At 38.8% G+C, this 22,176-nt stretch overlaps 1 protein-coding gene across 2 annotated transcripts in view; it reads right to left on the reverse strand.

Moving 5' to 3' along the window:
* LRP2 (LDL receptor related protein 2) overlaps positions 1-22,176 on the reverse strand; it is a 178,220-nt gene that overhangs the window by 128,612 nt on the left and 27,432 nt on the right. For both annotated transcript variants that reach the window (XM_049887376.1, XM_049887375.1), the window contains exons 2-4: positions 10,351-10,458; positions 8,045-8,167; positions 3,109-3,225 (exon numbers count right to left, since the gene is read on the reverse strand). In XM_049887376.1, the coding sequence (XP_049743333.1) occupies positions 3,109-3,225; positions 8,045-8,167; positions 10,351-10,458 (348 nt within the window). The remainder of the gene's footprint in view (positions 1-3,108; positions 3,226-8,044; positions 8,168-10,350; positions 10,459-22,176) is intronic.

A 22,176-nucleotide genomic window follows, 5' to 3' on the forward strand; every position in this document is an offset into this window, starting at 1 on the left:
GGCCATCAATTGCTCATATGCAAGTTCAAGCTGAAACTGAAGAAAATCAGAGCAAGTCCATGAGAGCCAAAATATGACCTTGAGTATATCCCACCTGAATTTACAGACCATCTCAAGAATAGATTTGATGCACTGAACACTAGTGATCGAAGACCAGATGAGTTGCGCAAGAACATCATACATGAAGAAAGCAAGAGGTCACTGAAAACACAGGAAAGAAAGAAAAGACCAAGATGGATGTCAGAGGAGACCCTGAAACTTGCTCTCGAATGTCGAGCAGCTAAAGCAAAAGGAAGAATTGATGAAGTAAAAGAACTGAACAGAAGATTTCAAAGCGTGGCTCGAGAAGACAAAGTAAAGTATTATAATGACATGTGCAAAGAGCTGGAGATGGAAAAACAAATGGGAAGAACATGCACGGCATTTCTCAAGCTGAAAGAACTGAAGAAAAAAATTCAAGCCTTGAGTTGCAATAGTGAAGGATTCCATGGGGAAAATATTAAACGACACAGGAAGCATCAAAAGAAGAAGGAAGGAATACACAGAGTCATTATACCAAAAAGAATTAGTCGATGTTCAACCATTTCAAGAGGAGGCATATGATCAGGATCCGATGGTACTGAAGGAAGAAGTCCAAGCTGCTCTGAAGGCACTGGCAAAAAACAAGGCTCCAGGAATTGATGGAATATCAATTGAGATGTTTCAACAAACAGATGCAGTGCTGGCGGTGCTTACTCGTCTATGCCAAGGAATATGGAAGACAGCTTCCTGGCCAACTGACTGGAAGAGGTCCATATTTATGCCTATTCCCAAGGAAGGTGATCCAACCAAATGTGGAAATTATAGAACAATATCATTAATATCACACTCGAACAAAATTTTGCTGAAGATCATTCAAAAACGGCTGCAGCAGTATATCAGAAATTCAGGCCGGTTTCAGGAGAGGACATGGAACCAGGGATATCATTGCTGATGTCAAATGGATGCTGGCTGAAAGCAGAGAATGCCAGAAGGATGTTTACCTGTGTTTTATTGACTATGCAAAGGCATTCGACTGTGTGGATCATAACAAAGTATGGATAACATTGCAAAGAATGGGAATTCCCGAACACTTACTTGTACTCATGAGGAACCTGTACATAGATCAAGAGGTGGTTGTTCGGACAGAACAAGGGGATACTGACTGGTTTAAAGTTAGGAAAGGTGTGTGTCAGGGTTGTATTCTTTCACCATACCTATTCGATCTGTATGCTGAGCAAATAATCCGAGAAGCTGGACTATATGAAGAACGGAGCATCAGGATTGGAGGAAGACTCATTAACAACCTGCGTTATGCAGATGACACAACCTTGCTTGCTGAAAGTGAAGAGGACTTGAAGCACTTACTAATGAAGATCAAAGACCACAGCCTTCAGTATGGATTGCACCTCAACATAAAGAAAACAAAAATCCTCACAACTGGACCAATGAGCAACATCATGATAAACAGAAAAGATTGAAGTTGTCAAGGATTTCATTTTACTTGGATCCACAATCAACAGCCATGGAAGCAGCAGTCAAGAAATCAAAAGACGCATCGCACTGGGCAGATCTGCTGCAAAGGACCTCTTCAAAGTCTTGAAGAGCAAAGATGTCACCCTGAAGACTAAGGTGCACCTGACCCAAGCCATGGTATTTTCATTTGCATCATATGCATGTGAAAGCTGGACAACGAATAAGGAAGACAGAAGAAGAGTTGACACCTTTGAATTGTGGTGTTGGCGAAGAATATTGAATATACCATGGACTGCCAAAAGAACGAACAAATCTGTCTTGGGAGAAGTGCGGCCAGAATGCTCCTTAGAGGCAAGGATGGCGAGACTGTGTCTTACATACTTTGGACATGTTGTCAGGAGGGATCAGTGCCTGGAGAAGGAAATTATGCTTGGCAGAGTACAGGGTCAGCGGAAAAAAGAGAAAGACCCTCAACGAGATGGATTGACACAGTGGCTGCAACAATGAACTCAAGCATAACGATTGTAAGGATGGCACAGGACCAGGCAGTGTTTCGTTCTGTTGTGCATAGGGTCGCTATGAGTCAGAGCCGACTCAACGGCACCTAACAACAACAACAGCATTTCATTCAGTTCCATTGCATTTGCAATAAAGCACTCATTTTTATCTACTAGTAAATAAGGGATAGAGACACAGACTGTTCGGCTGGTGGCGCAGGCCTCTGGCTCTCTCTGAAATTTGCTTAAGGTAGGACTTCCCCTTTCTTTAAGTCCTTCATGAAAGCCAATCATTTAGGTTGAACCCTAGCTCTGCCACTGATTGTGCAACCTTGAATAAGGCCTTCTAACCTTCGAAGTTTTAGATTCTTCATTCATTAAAGAGTGTAGTAATGCCTACCCTATTGCATTCATAGAGAGCCAAATAACTGGAATTTATATAAGCCTTCACAGTTACAAAAGGCTACAAAATATGATTTATCACTATTATTGATCAAGAATATTTTCCTCATTTGCTTTAATAAAGGATCTGCTGTTTGCTATTTCTTCACAAGTACTGAAAGGAGAAGTCTTAGTTCCTGAACATTTCTTCAGCTAATTTGTGGCATCCAGGCACCAAGACACCCACCACCATCTCTAAGCAAAGGGAGACCCAAATTGAAGACAATATAATCTCCTTCAAAACAGAACATTTAAGTTGGAAGTTATACCAAAGGTAATCTGGAAAATGTTGAGTGCCAAAGATTAGAAAAGCACTGAGAAAATTGACCTAGAAACTTACCACAGCAATGTAATAAAAGTTAAAATTGACCAAACTGAAATTCATACTTGATGTACTCAATGATCTTTTGGGATTCCATGTTAACATCAAAAGTTCCTCACGTCAAAAAATACAGAAAATTGATGTGCTGAGGCAGGATACACTTAGTATGTCTTGCTAAAAATAGACTCATATCAGAACATCACCCCTAATCCACAAAAGAATCTGTCACGAGATTTCAATAACAAGAGGCATATTGTAGGCATTTCTGTCCATCAACAAATCTAACAAATTGATTAAAATGCCAGAGGGACAACAGTGAAACAAAACACAGTGCAAAGGCTGAAGTGAACTCACGGCAGTCTCTCTCGTCAGCTTCATCTGAGCAGTCTTTGACATGGTCGCACCTGTATTCATTTGGGATACAGAGACCGTCGGAACATGTCATCTGATGGCTTGAGCATGTCCTCCCAGCTGTCAAGGAGAAAAAAAATTACTTATAATTACTGCCAAACACAGACCAATGCACTGGTACTTACTGAATATTACTGGGGATATTTGAAAGCAAGGGCAGGTGGTGCATACATTGAACATGAAGTTGTTAGGGTGCAAGAGCAATGGTAAAATAGTGCCCACAGAATAGTGTCAACACTTAGAGATGTCAGTGTAGGCCACCATATTATCAGTATGTGCCAAGAATACAATATAGATTGAAAAGGTAGATTGTAAAGAAGATGAATGAAATAAGAATTTTGCAGATATAGGCATTTATGGAGGATCTGCAGATATAGGTATTAAATGAAGATAAGTCCTCCTCACTGAAATCCCAATTTAAACAAGAAGAAAATGAGCCTAATGTTAACACCTGTTATTCTTGAGTGGTAGGATTATGGGTGATTTTTTTTTCTTTATAGTTTTCTCTTATGTAAACTTTCTACATTGACTATGTGTCAATTTTATAAACAGAGTTTGCCTCTTGGTAAAATGGAATTGATGACTGCAAAAATGATGTGAAAACTATTCTGCAAGTCTGAGCAGGAATTTTCAGGACTTGGTAGACTCCTATCATGGGATTTTTAAATTGTCCACATAAAGAGAAACTTTCAGGGAAAATGTGATCCTCTAAAAAGGAATATAATCCTCTTAAGGAGGAAATAAGTTTTCCCCTGATGTTAGAGAAAAGGGCATTATTACAGCAGTTCCTACAATTCTATGTAAGAAAGATGCTTAGTGTCTTGTACTTTGATTTTCTGATAAAATAGGGATCTGTTAACGGATGAGCCATCAAAAACTTAAAAAGAAAAACCTTTTGAAAAGACAAGTGGACAATGGCCATTTTAGAGTTGATACTTGAAAATTCAAACATATAAAGATTACCATGTCATAAATGAGATACAAAAAATAAACCATAATTCACCACCCTTTTCCATGCTTAATTGATCATCTTTCTTCTCAACTTTCCCCTTCTTCCTGTTTGACCAATTTTAAGAAGATATTTAAGTGTCTGAATTCTGCCCATGGCACAGACACCATTTTATCTGAAGATTAATACTTCCCTGTTAAATCCCCATATAATTTAAGTATATATTTGCAATTTACACATAAATTTAAATATAAAATCACAGAGTTTACTTTCATGCCTGAAAGTCATGAGGACTTTAAACAAAGTATAAAAAAGACACTGGATCAGGTGCCAGTACTCATTTAATTACCTTGGCCTTCTTCTAAAACTCAAGCCTGAATCATTCTATATTTTGTGCTTAAGATTTCAAGGGGTTTACCAGGGAGCAAGAGTCTGAATTTAAAAAAGCTAACTCAAACATAGAGAACGACAAATTAAAATTATGTTTTTCCCCTCAACCAATCCTATGCTGGGATTCATTTTGTTTGTTCATTCCACAAACATCTACGGAAGGCCTATTAAGTGCCACAAAGTATACCAACAATGGAAATATAAAATGTTTTCATTAAGAAATATATTTCATGAGGTTATAGATTAATACTGCCCATTTCTAATACTAATTTTATATTTTCTGCCAGTACCTTACAGCGGTTTAAAGCTTATTTCCAACAGTTAAAACAAAACAAAACAAAAAAAATCAACCGCCATTGAGTCAATTCTGACTCATAGCGACCCTATAGGACAGAGTAGAACTTCCCCATAGGATTTCCAAGGAGTGCCTGGTGGATTCGAACTGCCGACCTTTTGGTTAGCAGCTGTAGCACTTAACCACTATACCACCAGGGTTTCCTTTCCAATAGTAGAGATAAAATATATAAAATACAAATACAGATGGAAGAGCAAGTTCAGGGGGAAGGTGATTAGTTCCAGTTTGGACACCTTGAGTTTTAGGCACCTAAGGCAACTGAATGTATAAGACCGAGGTATGGTGAGACATCTGGGTGCTAGGCATAGATGGGGGGCTCATCAAAACCTAAGGGGTCAGTGAAATTATGAGAATGGCTAATATTATTCTGGGAGAATATATAGAATGACAAGAGCTGCTAAGGACAAGGCTCTGAGCAACACCAATACCTAAAGACTGAGCAGAAGAGAAAACCAAAACAAAATGATCAAAGCAGTAAAGAGGATCAGGAGAATGTAGAGTCATGGCACCCAAAGAAGTAGTGTCAAAAGGAAGGGAGTGATCACCAGAGTCAAGTGCAATAGAAAAATCCATCCAATATATGAGGAAGAAAAAGTGACCCCTGAATTTGGCAATCAGGAGTTCCATGGTGACGTCAGTCAGCATAACATGTTGTCTACAGGACAGAGTCCCTATAGGACAGAGTAGAATTGCCCCATAGGGTTTTTAAGGCTGTGAATCTTTACGGAAGCCGACTTTCTCTCAGAGTGGCTGGTGGGTTCGAACCGCCAAACTTTCAGATAGCAACCAAGCATTTAGCCACTACCAGGGCTCTTCTTTGTTAGCATAGTGGTGGCATATTTTGTCTGTGGTTAGAGGATATCTAAAGAAATGCAAGAATTATCTTATGAAATCCATACTCATTTAAAATGGTATGTACCATTGCTTATAAATTATTGCTATATATAAACTTATCTCCAGTCCCTTCCCCAAGTGGTTGTTCTTAATATCACTCACACATTGCATCACAATCTACAGCTCAGCATTCATCCTACTCTTTCTGGGAAGCAAGGGAAAACGCAACCAAAATGGCACATCTGGCCAAAAGATGAATCCATCATGCCAAGCCTTGGGAATAACAAAGCATAGTCATTGCCTTCCAGAGATTCACAGTTTAGCCGCATCCTGCTCCCACTGCATACCAACTATCCTTAGGTCACCCCATCTTTACCATGGAACCTTATGGATCCCCTGCGATATGATATACTCAGGCCAGTCAGAATATATCATATCCCTAGATCCACAAGGAGCCTGCAGGACCTTGTTCTTGCAAATGGATTTCCTAGCAACAAGGATTTCATCCTGCTTCTTACTATGCCTTGCTCTTTTCCTTCCTCCCCTCAGTACTTCCAAACTACAATCTCCCATCTCCCACTCTGAGATATGGTCCGCCCGTTTTGCCACTCCACCTCAAATTCTAAATTCTGAAATATAACTAGGCCTAGTCCGGATATGCCACGCTCCTCTTTGACTTGTCTAGGCCTTGTCTATTCCTTCCTTGGGACTGTCATTTTGCACCACTGCCATCCTCCGTGACCCTACATAGTTTGCTGCTTTCCCCTTCACCACTTTGCACTGATGTGCCCTAACAGGCTGTTTAATTATAGTCTTTATTCCAGATTTAAACCAAAGCCAAACCCATGAGAATTTTAAGGATCTCTAGTCTCTTCTTCAAAGGATCCTTGGCATCTAATGCCAAATGAAAAGAATTCACATTCAAGCTGGACTAAATTCCTGGGCTAAATTCCAATCTTTTATAAATGCATCCAGGACCTACTGAAGGCCAAGGAATCTCCATCACCAGTTATCTAAAGACTAAACACATTCCCATATGAAGAGCCATCAAAAATATCTGTTTCTTCTTTGATCTTTGAAGATAATGACTACGCAAAAATGCCAGCAGGATCTTGGACATTTAGAATGAGCTAAACTGGCACAGATTTGTGGAATGTGCATTTAATGAAGTAGAATATGTAAGGTTCAAAGGTGAATGCCACACAGGGATTAGACCTGAACTCTCCCAGAGAACAATTTGGTCAAGAACCTGAGGTGGCTCCTTGCAGCCTGGTATCTTCTCCCCAACTTCCATCTCAGTTGAATCTAGACTTGTGGAAAGTTTTCTTTGGTCTTACAAAGAAACACGGTCAAAGAATATTGATATTTTCTCTTCTAGATGTTGAAAGTTGCATTATGGGGATGTAAAATTTGGGACATCCGCAGCCTTCTTGTAACCACGAAAAGCCAATTAGATAAAGATGACAGAGCAGAAAAATGGAGAGAACTTGGATAATGTTATTGTATTGAGCAGCTCTACATTTAATCTTCTTATTACGTAAGATAATAAATCCCCTTTTTTTAAATCATTTGTGTTGGTTTTGCTTCCTTGAAGTTAAAAACAGTCACACTGATACAATAATAGTTAAATTATACAGGTATTCTTAATGGAGAAAGCAATGGAATGATACACATAATAGACATTTTTGTCACAGGTTGCCTTTTTACGTTTACCCAAGATTACTCTCATGCAAAAGTATTTTCAAACCCATTAAAACACTCCTTTCTTGTTTGATCCCAAAGAAAATAGAATTTAAGGGGTTCTTTCAGGTTACTGCTCTCAACTCCGGCAATGTCCAGGAATGCTGTAGTTGCCAAGGTTCTTTTCATCGCTGTTTCTTTCTTGTTGCAGATCATCTGATGGCGGCTGCAACACCAGTCACTGAAGTAGCTACAAAGAATGCCTCCAACAGACCCACCTACTACTTCCCACCTTCATTCAATCCAAAAGAAGAGGGTTTAATGTCCTGGGGTGGAAGGGGCGGCAGATTTGAATGCAGAGTGTACTACACAAGCAAAAGAACTCATCCAACTGCCAACCACACAAATGAAGAGCCCTACCTGTAATGTATTTTTTCTTCCTTGAATATAATATAATCCAAATTAAAATACAGAAAACTTATCCCATTTTGAAGTTTCTGGGATATATTCATAATTTTTCAACACATTCACATTTTCAGTATCATCCAGCCCCTCAGTATAATTGCTTTGCATAGACTCCCTTGTCTTTTAAGGACCTGCTTTCATATTGGTGGCAGGTTAGATTTTAAGTGTATATAGGGACAAAATGAGATTCTTCTAGAAACACTTACAGCACTGCTGATGTTCATCTGAGCCATCTTCACAGTCTATCTCCTCATCACACACCCAGGACTGAGGGATGCACACCCCAGTAATATAACACTGGAAATGGCCTGTCTCGCAAGGTTGGCGAGCTAAAACAAACCAGAAAAGGACTCATTATGGCAAACATCCAGCCCACTAGGCCAGCAAGCGATGCTTATTTTCAAACATATATATAAACTCCTGCTCAATTTATTTCAAGGCAAATTAGTAATTTGCCTCATATTATACTTTGTGGACTTTAATCAGAGTTTACTATCAAATAATCTCAGCAATGGCATTACAACAAACTGAAGATCCAAAGTAACACAAAAACAGAGAATAAAACAAACAGCTAAAACACACCTACCCACAAACTTATGACAAAAGTACTAAACTAAAACTTTAAAGTTACTTAAAACTTATTTAAAATTAACCATGAAAAAAAAAAAAACCTAGTGCCGTCGAGTCGATTCTGACTCATAGCGACACTATAGGACAGAGTAGAACCGCTCCATAGAGTTTCCAAGGAGCGCCTTATCATTATTTGAAAAGTTTTGCAATAACTGATAGTGAAGCTTCATGATGAACTGGAAAGTCCATGAGATTTGGAAAAGACCCAGCTTCCTGAGACTCTATGTATGCATCATAAAATGGGGACTTATTATCTTATTGTTGGTTATAAAAATTAAGTCAGTGCCATGTAATGTTAGTTGCTGTCACTGCTGTCGTTGTTATTGTTATGTGACATTGAAATGCAATAACAATCGCTAAAGAGTTGTTGGTATAATCAGTCATTTATTCCTTAATCCAAGAATATACTGTTCTTGGTTTACCTAAAACCGAACACTGTAAGCCCGGAGTGTTTGACCTAAAAATGAACTCTATAAGCCCCGAGGAGGCAAACAGTAGATGATCATGTTCCTATAAAATGTGGTCTAGAGACCAGCAGCATCACCTGGGAGCTTGTAGAAATGCAGAATCTCAGGCCTCAAACATACCAAATCAAATCTGCATTTTAACAAGCTCCCAGGTAATTCATTTGTGCATGAAAGTTTGAGAAGCCCTACTAGAACCTGTTCCTCACATTTTCATTCCTCCCATTTTCAAATGCATTGTCATTCTAAACAGCACACCAAGTTTTGCCTCTTCTATTTGTGTCATAGTTTGGCCAACAATTCAAAGCCAAATTAATTTTTCAGCTCACTTCCTGATTTGTGGATATTAGCCCTGGGTCCTTCACCTATCAAAATGCATGAAATTGCAGTGGTGTGACTGAGAGACTATGGGCAAGCTGGGAAAACTCAAGCGCTGGGCTTTGTGCATGTCACTCACCAACTGTGAGGCCTTTAGCAAATGACTTCTCCACATCTCGGTTTACTAATCTGAAACCTAACTCAGAATATTGTTCAGAGAATGAAGAAACACATTTGAAAGTAATTTTATAACTAGTTAAAAGTTGACTTACTATACCTGTAACCAAAACCAAACCCATTGCTGACAAGTCAACTCATAGTGACCCTACAGAACAGAGTAGAACTTCCCCATAGGGAGCAGCTGGTGAAGTCAAACCACTAACCTTTTGGTTAGCAACTGCGCTCTTAACTACTGTGCCACCAGGGCTCCTGAGTTACTATATGATCATATTTTTTAACTAGAATTTCTTTTTTAAACATGAAGCCACACTGGCCAATTCTGTGATCTCTTTATGATCACCCACTCAAGTTACACTGCATTCTTTATATAAAAATGATTCCTTCTTTAGTTACAAATCACAGTAGTTCAGATATCATTATTTTTTGTTTGTTCTTCCTGGTGCACAAAATTTCCACAGTAAATAAACAGATAACCCAAATCAGTGCTGTCGAGTCGATTCCAACTCATAGCGACCCTGTAGGACGGAGTAGAACTGCCCCAAAGAGTTTCCAAGGAGCGCCTGGCGCATTCAAACTGCCGACCTTTTGGTTAGCATCTGTAGCACTTAACCACTACGCCACCAGGGTTTCCAATAAACAGATATAGTTGTTTATAGGCTTTAGATAACCTTTTCCAAATTTGTTTCCATATCAAGGTCATGGTCATGGGATAAAGTTAAGATAGAAATGAATGTGAACTGAATCTCTACCTAAAAAGGGAATGACATATTAATACCATCGGTTCTTTATTCAACCACAGAGATCTCAAAAGTCTTGGGCTCAGTCCTGGCTGTGACACTAAAGGCACAGCTCTTTCTCTCTTACGGAAGAAACCACTGTGAAGCTCTTCTTAGTTTTTGTCCTGGCCCTTCCCCACTTACGGCAGCCAATTTCGTCCGTATCATCAGAACAGTCTCTGGCCCTGTCACACCTCCAGGCTATAGGTATACAAACTCCATTTCCACAGCGAAAATGCTGACTGTCACATTCTGTAAGACATCAAGCAACAGGAAAACAGTAAAAACTTATGCCACACAGACCTTTTGCTGAAGAAATACAGATTTATCAGAAACACGAAACCATTTAACTAGTTACTAATCAAAGAAATGTTAAATGTTACAGAATTAGAAAAACATTTTTATAAAGTCAGTATTCTGTTTGGGGGTCAGCAGTAAGAAGGTCATTTTCATACATAGCTGATAACAGTGTATATTGATGTAACCATCCGAAAAGCTAGAAACAACCTGACAAGATGTAACTTGCTTTTGTGGTTGTGCTGTTAGGAGCTGTCCAGTTGATTTCAACTCATAGTGACACCATGTGACAGAGTAGAACTGGCCCCCCTAAGGTTTTCTTGGCTGTAATCTTTACAGAAGCAGATTGCCAAGGCTTTTTTCTTGGGAGCCTCTGGTGGGTTTGAACCACCAACTTTCGATTAGCAGCCATCATTGCACCGCCAGTGCTCCTTACCTTGCTTTTTGAAGTATTTATTTACTCAGATATTTGTGCCAAGGAAAGAGGTTTCCATGTACAGATGGGTCAACTTAGTATTTTCATTCCTAGTTATTTTTTCTAAGGAACTAATCAGGGAACTAGGCAAAGGTGTATGTATAAAGATTTTCATCACAACATTATTTACAATTATTTTTACAATATGGAAATTGCAAACCCCCTAATTATCTAATAATAGAAAAATAATTTGTTATATTTACTGACATTAGGAACTTATTAAAAATGGTTACAAAGACCTAAATGTTTTGGAGAAATATTTATAATATAAGAATACAAAATTTTACCTATAAGGTTACATATGAAGGGGAAAAAAAAAACACAGAAAAAGGACAGGATGTTAACAGTGATTGTCTCTAAATGAAAGCAGCATGAGTAACTTCATTACCTTGACTATATTTTTTCCTACTTCCCCACTCCACATTTTTTAAAGTGGCTTTTATTACTAAATCATATATATCAAGTTATAGGCCTTCATTCCTAGATTCAGGCTAACATTTTGGCTTTTAAAAAATAATAATTTATAAGATTTCAGGTCTGTAAGCTCATCTCTGCAAACAATAAAAAACAGGAAAAAAAAAAACATCCCTACAACCAGCCAGAGTGCACAAACTTGGCACCAAAGGCTTTCACATCCTCAAGTCATCCTGGTGATGCTAGAATATAACTTAAACAAGTTCATTTCATTCAACAAATATATCCAGCAATTTCCCTGGGTCTCTCTAGGGGACTGGAAATCCTCTGAGCTTCCCTAAATATCTGGCCAGTGACCTCCCCCAGCATTAGGTGCCAAATAAGGAAAATTTTTTCTGAAGAGAGCAGCCAACACCAGCACAACTTAGAGAAGACTCAAAATTATTATTTCACAAACCCAAGGTGGTAGAGGAATAATTTTCAGGGTTGGAAGGATAATTGTATTTTCCCAATGTATTTAAGCAATCATGTTAAATTTTGGTTAAATTACTCATTTCAATTTTTGGCTAATTAACTCAAAATAAGGTAAATATACAGATCAATTACCTACTCCTAAAATAAATAAACAATGTGCTATCCTGACTTGTGTAAAGGCAGGCATATCAACAGCATGACATAAACATAGTTAAGTGATCTATTCCTAGGGGATATAGGTTACTTTGTTCACGGAATGTTCAAATCTGATTGTCTGGTAGTGACATCCTGATTTATAATGTATGCTGCAAATGGTCAGAAACTTCCCTTGGCTAAATGGTGGTACCGAGTGGTACAGGAGTACGTACACCCAAATACCTTCTATAGACTAATGCATGATGGTGGTTGGTGGTGCAGGTCTGGGGTTGGTGGTGCAGGTCTCTTATCAACTACCTTTAAAACACAACAACCTCCCTTGCAAAAATGCCCCTAAGGAATGTACAAATTCACTCTGGAATCCCAGAACTTCTCATTGGATTTTGTTCTACAAAGCAATATTTCCACAGGAGATTAGGGGCTTCGGAGGTTTAGCTATTAACACAACATATATTAAATCACTTTTATCAATTAGGTCTATTGTTAGTAATCCAATGCAATACATTGTAAACTCAGTACATACATCTCCCTTAGTATCTAATAACTTCTGACTGAAAAATTATAACAACCTAAAGGTCAGTTTACCTACAAATAGCTTCATATTACCGTGGGAAAAAGAATAGTGTAAATTTAGAAATGCAGTATACAGAAGAAAATTCTCAGAACAATACATTGTCTGTTTTGAAAATATATATTAATGCTGTTTCTTAAGCAACTTTTATTACAAGTCAAATTTTGAAGCCATGTAATATTTTAGCTAAAATATGATGTCCAACGCACCATGAAAAGAACATAAAAAGACACCCAAATATCACTTTTTAAAATACTTCAAAGCCAATTATTTACAATCACACACACTCACACACACACACACACATACACACAAGGAACTGGTAAGGGAAATTTTGCAAATAAGTCCCCCAAATCAGTTATGTAAAGTAATATATCAAATCCAATTTATTCAATTCACCAACAGAGCTACCATAATTCATTTGTCAAATTCACCTTTTCAATAGCAACTTCCAAGCCTGTTATAACTCCCAAATGACAACTGTTTGGAAATTTCTCTCCAGAAAAAACAAGCTGATACTTTATCATTGCTAGGTGGCCTCCATGCTCCTCTGGTGTCAGGAGCTTGTCATTCATTCTGTTATAAAAGGATCCTGTGCTGTTTAAAAACAAACAGCTGCTGAAAAGGCCTAGATCAGGTCTGACAACAATTGCAGGTGCCTTGATTCATGGGTCTACTATGAATTGAAATCAACTCAACTGCAGTGGGTTGGTCTGTGTGCATGTGTGTGCGTGTGTGTTTCATGCACTTTTTCTGTTTTATTTCGAATAAGTAACCTTTACGCACAACCTCTCCAAAGGTCACTAGATATTATCTACACTTTGTTGTTTAATAATTTGGAGGAAAAAATAAAATAAAATGAGCTAGTACACTGGAGCCAACCACTGAATTTAAGGGATATTCTAAATAGAGTAAAATTTGAAAGTTTTTTTCCACAAATTATCTCTAAACACTCATATTTGATCAATCCTGCTTTAACCAAAAGGTAATTTTTCAACCAAGTATTTTTATAACTTTAAAACACTCCCCCTCAAATAAAAACCAAGGAGGAAAACATCATGATTCATAGCGAAATAAAAACCTTATTATGAACCAGACAGCCATTGACAAGGAACCAACAGAACCAAATGAACACCCTGCCTTCCTCAGCATTAGCCCCTGCCTTTTCCAAGAATCATAATAAATGATGCTTATATGGCACACTGGGAACTGTGGTGGCATAATAGTTAAGAACTATGGCTGCTAACCAAAAAGTTGATAGTTCGAATCCACCAGGAGCTCCTCGGAAACTCTACGGGGGCAATTCTACTGTGTCCTATAGCATCGCTATGAGTCGGAATCGACTCAATGGCAATGAGCTTCGGTTTTTATTTTATTTTATTTTTGGCATACGGCACACACTGTTCTAAGCACTTTGCCAATATCAACTCATTTAATCTTTAAAACAACCCCATGAGATTAGATGTCATTACTATGAACATTTTAGAAATAAAAAAATTGAGGCACAGAGTAGCTCAGAATTCATCCAAGGTTACAGAGCAAATATGTTTAAAGCAAGGTTTTGAACCTGGAAGTCTGGTTCTGGCATCTATGCTATATTGACCACTAATTTATACTGCCTTTGACCACTAATTTTTATTCCACCAAACTCAAAAATAAATGTGAACATTTTTTCCAAAGTTGCTATCAACACTAAATGAGTTAATTAATCAAGCTAGTGTGGAATCCATGGTGTTTATATACTTGGGTTGAAGAAGGAAAAGCAGTTTACTTGGCAACTAGCATTGCACTTAAATATTCTTGAACGATCAAAAGCAATGCAGGGAAATCAAAGAAGAGTTTTGACCTCTCCAGAAAAAGTTATCTGGACCTGGGGATAAACTTGTTTTCCGATGTTATAGATCACCAGTGCTGGAGAAAAACAAGAGTAATCCTTTCTTTATAAATAGCCATATCCCAAGCTTCCTGATCTAAGTGTTAGACTAAGAATGTGTTAGGATAAGATACTAGAGTAACAGATAGTGGGAGGAAAGTCCTTTGTTTGTTTTCCAGGGGAGGGGACAGCACTGGATTAAGAACACACTTCTTTATCCGTTACAGCCTCTAGCATAGCGCTGGGCACGCACGGGGTAGTCAACACACATTCATGTGACAATGATTCCCCTTTGTAAAATTCAGTCTTTTGGGACCATTATATATTGGGGCTATATATCAGGACAAACAATGAGATGTTAAATAGAAGTTCACAATCTTAAACCCATAGAAAGAAAATAAAATCTGGAATTTGAAATAAAAGGAATATCCAGAATTAAGAAAAAGGAAAACATTAACAAGTCATATTAAAAACAGATACAGTATCTTTTGCTTTTAAGAGTTTCTTTTCTCTCCCATGAATTCTCTTCCACAGTCAACGGAGCACTGTCCAAAGTTAACAGGGTAAGGTAATTTATAAGGCAAATTCTATTTCCCTGCTAGATCCTCTTAACATCTGCTGATCCTTCCAGTTACTTGGTCTATGAGGAGATACATGTGCTCTTTTAAAAAACATGTACAACTAAATCATGTCAATAGTCTTACCTTCTCTGAACTCAAAGAAACAAATAACTTTAAGGGGTAATTCCTTAATTCTTCCATAGTTTTTTACTTTACTTTTCTGTATTTCTGTATTTGTTATTACCTTTGTATTAATAGACATGCTTTTGCTATTTATAAGCTGGATGATGGTTTACTACAATTCCTACATTTTACCCTCATCAACAAGACCTGACACCTTTTGAAAGTTTAGGGTCACTTGCTTATTTCCAAAACTTTACTCTCTAGCCATGACAGCAATAGTAACAAATTTTGTGGGGGACCCTGCCCTGCCTAATATCAACTGATGGAACTGAAGACTCAGTTGATGGAACTGAAACAAGACATGCACAATAAACCAACCTACTACTCCTTTTCTGTGTCATGTCTCAGCTTCCTGGTTTTCAGAGTAGACTGGCAAATAGGTAGCTGGAATTATTTTGTTTTTTTAATCCACGTTACAAACCACTGAGTCAATTGCTTTTTCCAAATTATTGTTTCAGAATGCTGATGTTTTGTTAGAGTAAAACAACATCGAAAGGCCATTTCAAGAAGTCAAGGACTTTGGGACAAAACCCAAAGTCAATTGATGAGTGACCATGTAGACACATCATTTAACTGAAAAAAAAAAAAAAAAGAACTAAAAGAATACAATGTTCAGGAAGATACCAGAAAAAAAAAAAAAAAAGATAAGATATAGTCCTTTTTTTCACAGAGCTTGCAAGTTAATTGAGGACAAGTTATTTATACATTATAAATTAAATAGCCATGCAACAATAATAACTGTTATTTAATGAACACCTACTATGTGCCGGGCAATATATAAAGCCTTATATACATTGATTGGATTCTTTTTGAAACTTATGATGTGAGAAATATACTTATTTAACAGGAGGAAAAGCTGAGACTCAGGGACATTAACCAACTTCTCCCAAGGTCACACAGGTAAAAAAGTCTGACTCAGACCCATGACCTGTGGGATTCCTCTTTTGTAATCCCACTTCCCAGGAAACAAATGACAATTCTGTTTTCTCTACATTATTTCACTTATCCTCACAACAACAGTATTAGTAGCCCCATTTCATAGATGAAGAAACTGAGGCTTGACCAAATCTCACAGCTAGTAATTGGTGGAGCCAGGATTCACAACTAAGCAGTCTGACTCCAAAGCTATTCTGGATGAAGTAGGTGATTTGGTTCCAAATGAGCAGCGGAGACAATAAAAATCAACTGGTCTGAGGGATGGTGGGGAAATAACATCATGGGCTAGAGCGGTCTGAAATCTTCAAGAAGGAGAATGGCACTACACTGGGCCTTTGGAGATCAGCAGGATTTGGGTGTGTGAGCAGAGGGAGGGACCAGGCTAAGTGTAGGGTGGAAACAAGGAGTTAAGGACCAGAGGCAGCCTTTTCAAGGCCTAATGAGCAGGCCTCATTGGCCCATGGGGAAGGAACTTCTTGGAGAGTAAAGGACCTTGAATGCCAAGCAAAAGAGTGGCATGAACAAATATGTGTAAAGGGGAAACCAGAGAGAGAAAGGCTTAAAGATGGTTCGTGCCAGTAACTGTGTTAAAACCAAAGATTACTCTGGGTGGATAAAAGCCTGTGCTAGGATGGCTCCACTTCATTCCCCAGAACCTTACCCGGAGCATAAGCTCAGTGAGCAGGTTCACCAAGGGGCTGCCCATGGAGGTGGATCTCACCTTGCAGGCCTTACAAAGCTGCTCCAGACCTAATCCAAAGCACTTCCATATATATTACAAATTGCCACCAGGTTCCCTAGGATGCCCAGTGCTGCCAGCCCAGTGCTCCCCAAACCCCTTATCTGAACATACAGCCCACAGAATTCAGCCAGCCCTCAAAACAGTCAGTTAATACCAAAAACTAAAAGCCTCACAACTGGACCAACAAGCAACACCATGAAAAATGGAGAAAACATTGAAGTTGTCAAAGATTTCCTTTTACTTGGATTCACAATCAACACCCATGGAGGCTGCAGTCAAGAAATCAAATGACATATTTCACTGGGCAAATCTACTGCCAAAAATCTCTTTAAAGTGTTGAAAAGCAAAGATATAATTTTCAGGACTAAAATGTGCCTGACCCAAGCCATGGTATTTTTAATCACCTCATATTCGTGCAAAAGCTAGACAATGAATAAGGAAGACCAAAGAATTGATGCCTTTGAATTATGGTATTGGTGAAGAATATTGAATATAACCAAGAATGAACAAATCCGTCTTGGAAGATGTACAGCCAGAATGCTCATTAGAAGCAAGGATGGTGAGACTTCATCTCACCTATTTTGGACATGTTATCAGGAGACACCAGTTTCTGGAGAAGGACATCATGCTTTGTAAAGTAGAGCATCAGTGAAAAAGAGGAAGACGAGATGGCTTGATACAGTGGCTGCAATGATGGGCTCAAACACAGTGAGGCTCAAATATGTGAGGATGGCACAGGACTGGGCAGTGTTTTTTTCTGTTGTACATAGGGTTGCTAGGAGTTGGAACTGACTCCCCAGCATTTAACAACTATCAGAGTAGCCTCTCAATTCTAGGAAATGGGAAACTTATGCTACCAACTTTTCTAACTAAGCTACAATTCTCCATTTTCATTTAACCACGAGCTACCTGTCTTTGTCCCTTTCCCCCCAGTGGCTTACACCATTTACTTTTCAGTGAGCACCCCCTACCCCTACAGCCAGGCTGACAGCCAGGCTGACAGGCAGTTCACAGCAGCGGAGCATTGAACAAAGCCACACTTCTCAGTGATTTTTAAGAGGATGCCATTGATATTTAGGGTGGGATAATTATTCAACTTGAAAAACTGTCCTGGGCAAAGCAGGCCCCCACCTGCTAAATGCCAGTAGTCCCCATCCCCCAGGACTGGGACAACAAAAAATACCCCCAAACATATCCAAATACCCTCTGAGAGTGGCGGTACCACCTCCCAGTTGAGATCAACTTAGAACCTCTAAGCAGCTTGGACATTCAGAGCTCAAAAGTCTTAACCCACATGAAAGAGATCATCTAAGAAAGCCCCTATAATAAATTCTTCCCTTCTAAAGATAATAAAATTTCTTAAACAGCAACCCCATTCCCTCCCACCCATCAATGAAAAGGCCTGGGATTGGGCAATACCATGCTGTAGCTGCTAGTACCAGCAACTCAAAATGAACTCTCTGGGAGTGTGATAAAGAATCTAAGTTCCAGGGAGGCCTGCTTCACCCTGGAATGCTCCACAGTGTGGTCAGTTGGTCTCCACAGACTTACCGTTTCCAAGGTGGGGGGTGGTCACATTAGAAAAAAAAAAAGCCGAAACTCTAAAATCCTCAAGCAGTTCTGCATTTATGTAAAGGATTGTTGCTATGGAAAACAGCCATAAGCACACCTGCTTTATGGTACAATTTTTCCATCTCTATTTTATTATTATCAGAACAGGAAATAACTTCCTCTCCCCACCCCTGCCATATACACTCACAAAAAATAGAAATATTAATTGGAAAACATTTAAATTGCTTCATACATCCAAAAGAACCTCCAAATTTTTACCAAGAATATTCAGCAATGAAAACTTCCTGCCAGCCACTACAAAACACTGAAATTGTATTTGTATTAGTCTTTGCTGTACTTGCCCTGAATAATCCACGCAGTGCTTCTTCTATCAGCTAAGTAACTGAGGTTCCTGAAGATGAGGCTCCCCATCCACACTGAAGAAACCCAAGCCCAAGAACTTCCTCCTTCCTCTAAGCTTCCAGGGACTACCTGGTTATTTACCGCCCCCCCCCCCCTTTTTTTTTAATGGCCAAAGAGCTGTACTTAGATAGAAGATACTGAAAAGAACGCTATTCAAACAGAAGAAAATTTAAGATAGTCTGCTACTAGTTAAATAAGGACACAAGGAATCAAACTATACTTAAGGAAAGAGTAAATGCCCTTCAGCACTTAATGATTTACCATGTCCTACACAGAAACTGGAGACCCTGGTGGCTTAGTGGTTAAGAGCTATAGCTGCTAACCAAAAAAGGTTGGTGGTCTGAATCTACCAGGGGCTCCTTGGAAACCCAATGGGGCAGTTCCACTCTGTCCTGTAGGGTTCCTATGAGTCTGAATCAGCTCGAGAGCAACGGGTTTGGTTTTTTGTTATACAAAAACTAGAAACCCTGGTGGCATAGTAGTTAAGAGCTAGGGCTGCTAGCCAAAAGGTCAGCAGTTCAAATTCACCAGGCACTCCTTGGAAACCCAATGGGCAGTTCTACTCTGTCCTTTAGGGTTGCTATGAGTCTGAATTGATGCAACAGGTTTGGTTTGGTTTTTATACAGAAACTATAAATCACTCCCATTTAAGAGCTGATTTTTCAACTCCAATCCCCTAAAGGATTCCTATATGAGCTTCTTGATTAGTAATGTAAATTGGAAATTGGTTGAATGGAAACAAACACTGAAAAAGCAAATAGACACGCAAAAGAAGTAAGCTACTACACACATCTCCAGGCAGGCAGTTTTCCTGCTTTAGGTTTATAGTGTGGTAGACCAGCTCTCATTTCAGAGAGCATCAAACTAGGATTTTTTTCATTAATTAGTCCCAAGTGTTGAACCATAAATCAAATGGGCACAGAGCCATTAAAGCTGCAAACATCACTGTTACTTCAGTCATCTTATCAAGCAGACTAGATTGCCAAGCTATAAAATGAACAATTGCTTGATAACTGGAAATTTTGACAATAGAAACAGAAAGAGAAGAAAATTACTCCCAATTGATGGCTTTAGTGATTCTCTATAGTCATAGGCTAAAATGTTCATAACCACTAGGTGGATCTCCTTGAGTGAGTCATACTAGTACCTTGCTGTATTCTTCTCTTACTCCAAAAGTTACAACAATAATCACTAAAGAAGTGAGAAGAATGAGGAGGGAGAGATGGAGAAGGATGAAAAGAAAAGGGAGAGAGAGGAAGAGAAAAATGGAGGAAAGGAGGAAATGTGGGGTGTCAAGGTTAACAATCAGTGTCCAGATACTAGATTTAATGAGACCTAGCATCTTGCACCTTAACCTCAAACCAAAAGACCAAGCCTACTGTTGTCTCTCAAGCTGGTACAAATTGGCAACTATTCCTTATTCAGCTATAGCCCAAATTCAAACTGGCCCAGTATGTAACTGCTAAGTGGGTTTATAAATCACAAATTATATGCTAGCAACTAAATAACCTCTCAGTCTACATTTTCAGTAAGTAGAGATGAACCGGTGCATATCGTTTATTCTGAAGCAACCAATGTTTCAATATCAATAAGCAACTCTGATGACAACCCCTATCAGGAATGATGATGTTTATGGTGGGTTCATTACATTGTTATTTACAAAAGCACCGAACTTTATCAATAGTTTAACCATTAGGAAAATAGCTAAAGGGCACAGGCACAGGCACGGGCACGGGCACACACACACGCGCACACACACACACACACACCTCAATCGTGACATAGCTATGGACATATATGGTTTCTGCCAAAGTAAGAATTTCCTTAAGCTATTAAGAAATATTGTGCAGTAAGAATGGCAAAAGAATTAAGAGTCTTTTCTTGGGCAATAGGTACTGATAATTAAGCCCCTAGTAAATTGAAGTCAACATTACTGAAGTCAACATTTTTAAATATAAAATGCATATAAATCATTTCCTTTTTAAAAGAATTGGTTTTGCTAATGTTTTACACAATGTTTTTGTAATGACCTGATAGTTGAATTGAAACACTGGAAAAGAAAGAAGAAGCAGAAGAGGTTAAGTGATCAAAAGAAGGATGATAGTAAGGTGACAAATTTATCACGATTCCACCATGAATAAAGTTTCATTCTAAACTGTGAGCTCCTAAGGGTAGTAGTAAATAGCTCTGTATTCTCAGTGCCTAGCACAGTACAGTAGTACCCTCTCATCCCAGGTTTCACTTTCCATGGTTTCAGACTCGTGGTCAACTGCGGTCTGAAAATATTAAATGGAAAATTCCAGAAATAAACAATTCACAAGTTTGAAATTGTGCTATGTTCTGAGTAGTATGAAATCTCGAACCATCTCACTCCATCCCTCCCAGGAGGTGGTGAATCATCCTTTGTCCAGCGTATCCACGCAGTATACACAAACTGCCCATCAGTCACTTAGTCACTCGGTTATCAGATAGACTGTCGTGATGTTGCTAGTGCTTGTTTTCAAGTAACCGTGGGTGACAGCCATCTTGTTTATGGAATGGTTCTACCAATCCTTCATCCCAGAAATGAAACTGCTGTAATAATTGTTGTAATTGTTCTATTATTAGTTATTAATCTCTTACGATGCCTAATTTATAAATTAAACTTTATCATGGTATGTATGTATCTATAGGAAAAAACACAGTACATATACGGCTCAGTACTATCCACGGTTTCAGGCTTCCACTGAGGGTCTAGGAATGTATCGTATCCCCCCTGCATAAGAGGGGACTGCTGTATCTCCTGGTACCCGGTTGGGCTTCATTAAATGAACAATGTACGATGCATTAGAATAGATGAAGCCAAAACGATTTTCAGAAAATGATGAAGTCTTGAGATCCTGATGTTTTGTGGACTTTTACAATGGATCCTGCGATTTAGACAGTCTCTTCCAATTTAACGAGCCCTGGTGGCACAGTGGCTAAGCACTTGACTGCTAACCAAAAGGTCAGTAGTTCAAATCCACCAGCTGCTCCACGGGAGAAAGATGTGGCAGTATGTTTCCATAAAGATTTGCAGCCTTGGAAACCCTATGAGGCAGTTGTACTCTGCTATGAGTTGGAATCGACTCAGCGGCAACGGGTTTGGTTTTGGTTTATAACAGACTCGAATGGAAAGCTGATTTTGCTAACCCGCTATTACATTAAGAGCACACTGAATTTCCTGTGTCTCCTCTGCCATATTGATTTTAACCGACTGAGCAAAAAGAACTTCAGCAGCACATACTTCGCCGGTACATCTGCTGCACCAGGAGTTCTTCGGCACTGGTTTGTTAG

Source organism: Elephas maximus, chromosome 6 (assembly GCF_024166365.1).
Source record: "Elephas maximus indicus isolate mEleMax1 chromosome 6, mEleMax1 primary haplotype, whole genome shotgun sequence".
NCBI lineage: Eukaryota > Metazoa > Chordata > Mammalia > Proboscidea > Elephantidae > Elephas > Elephas maximus.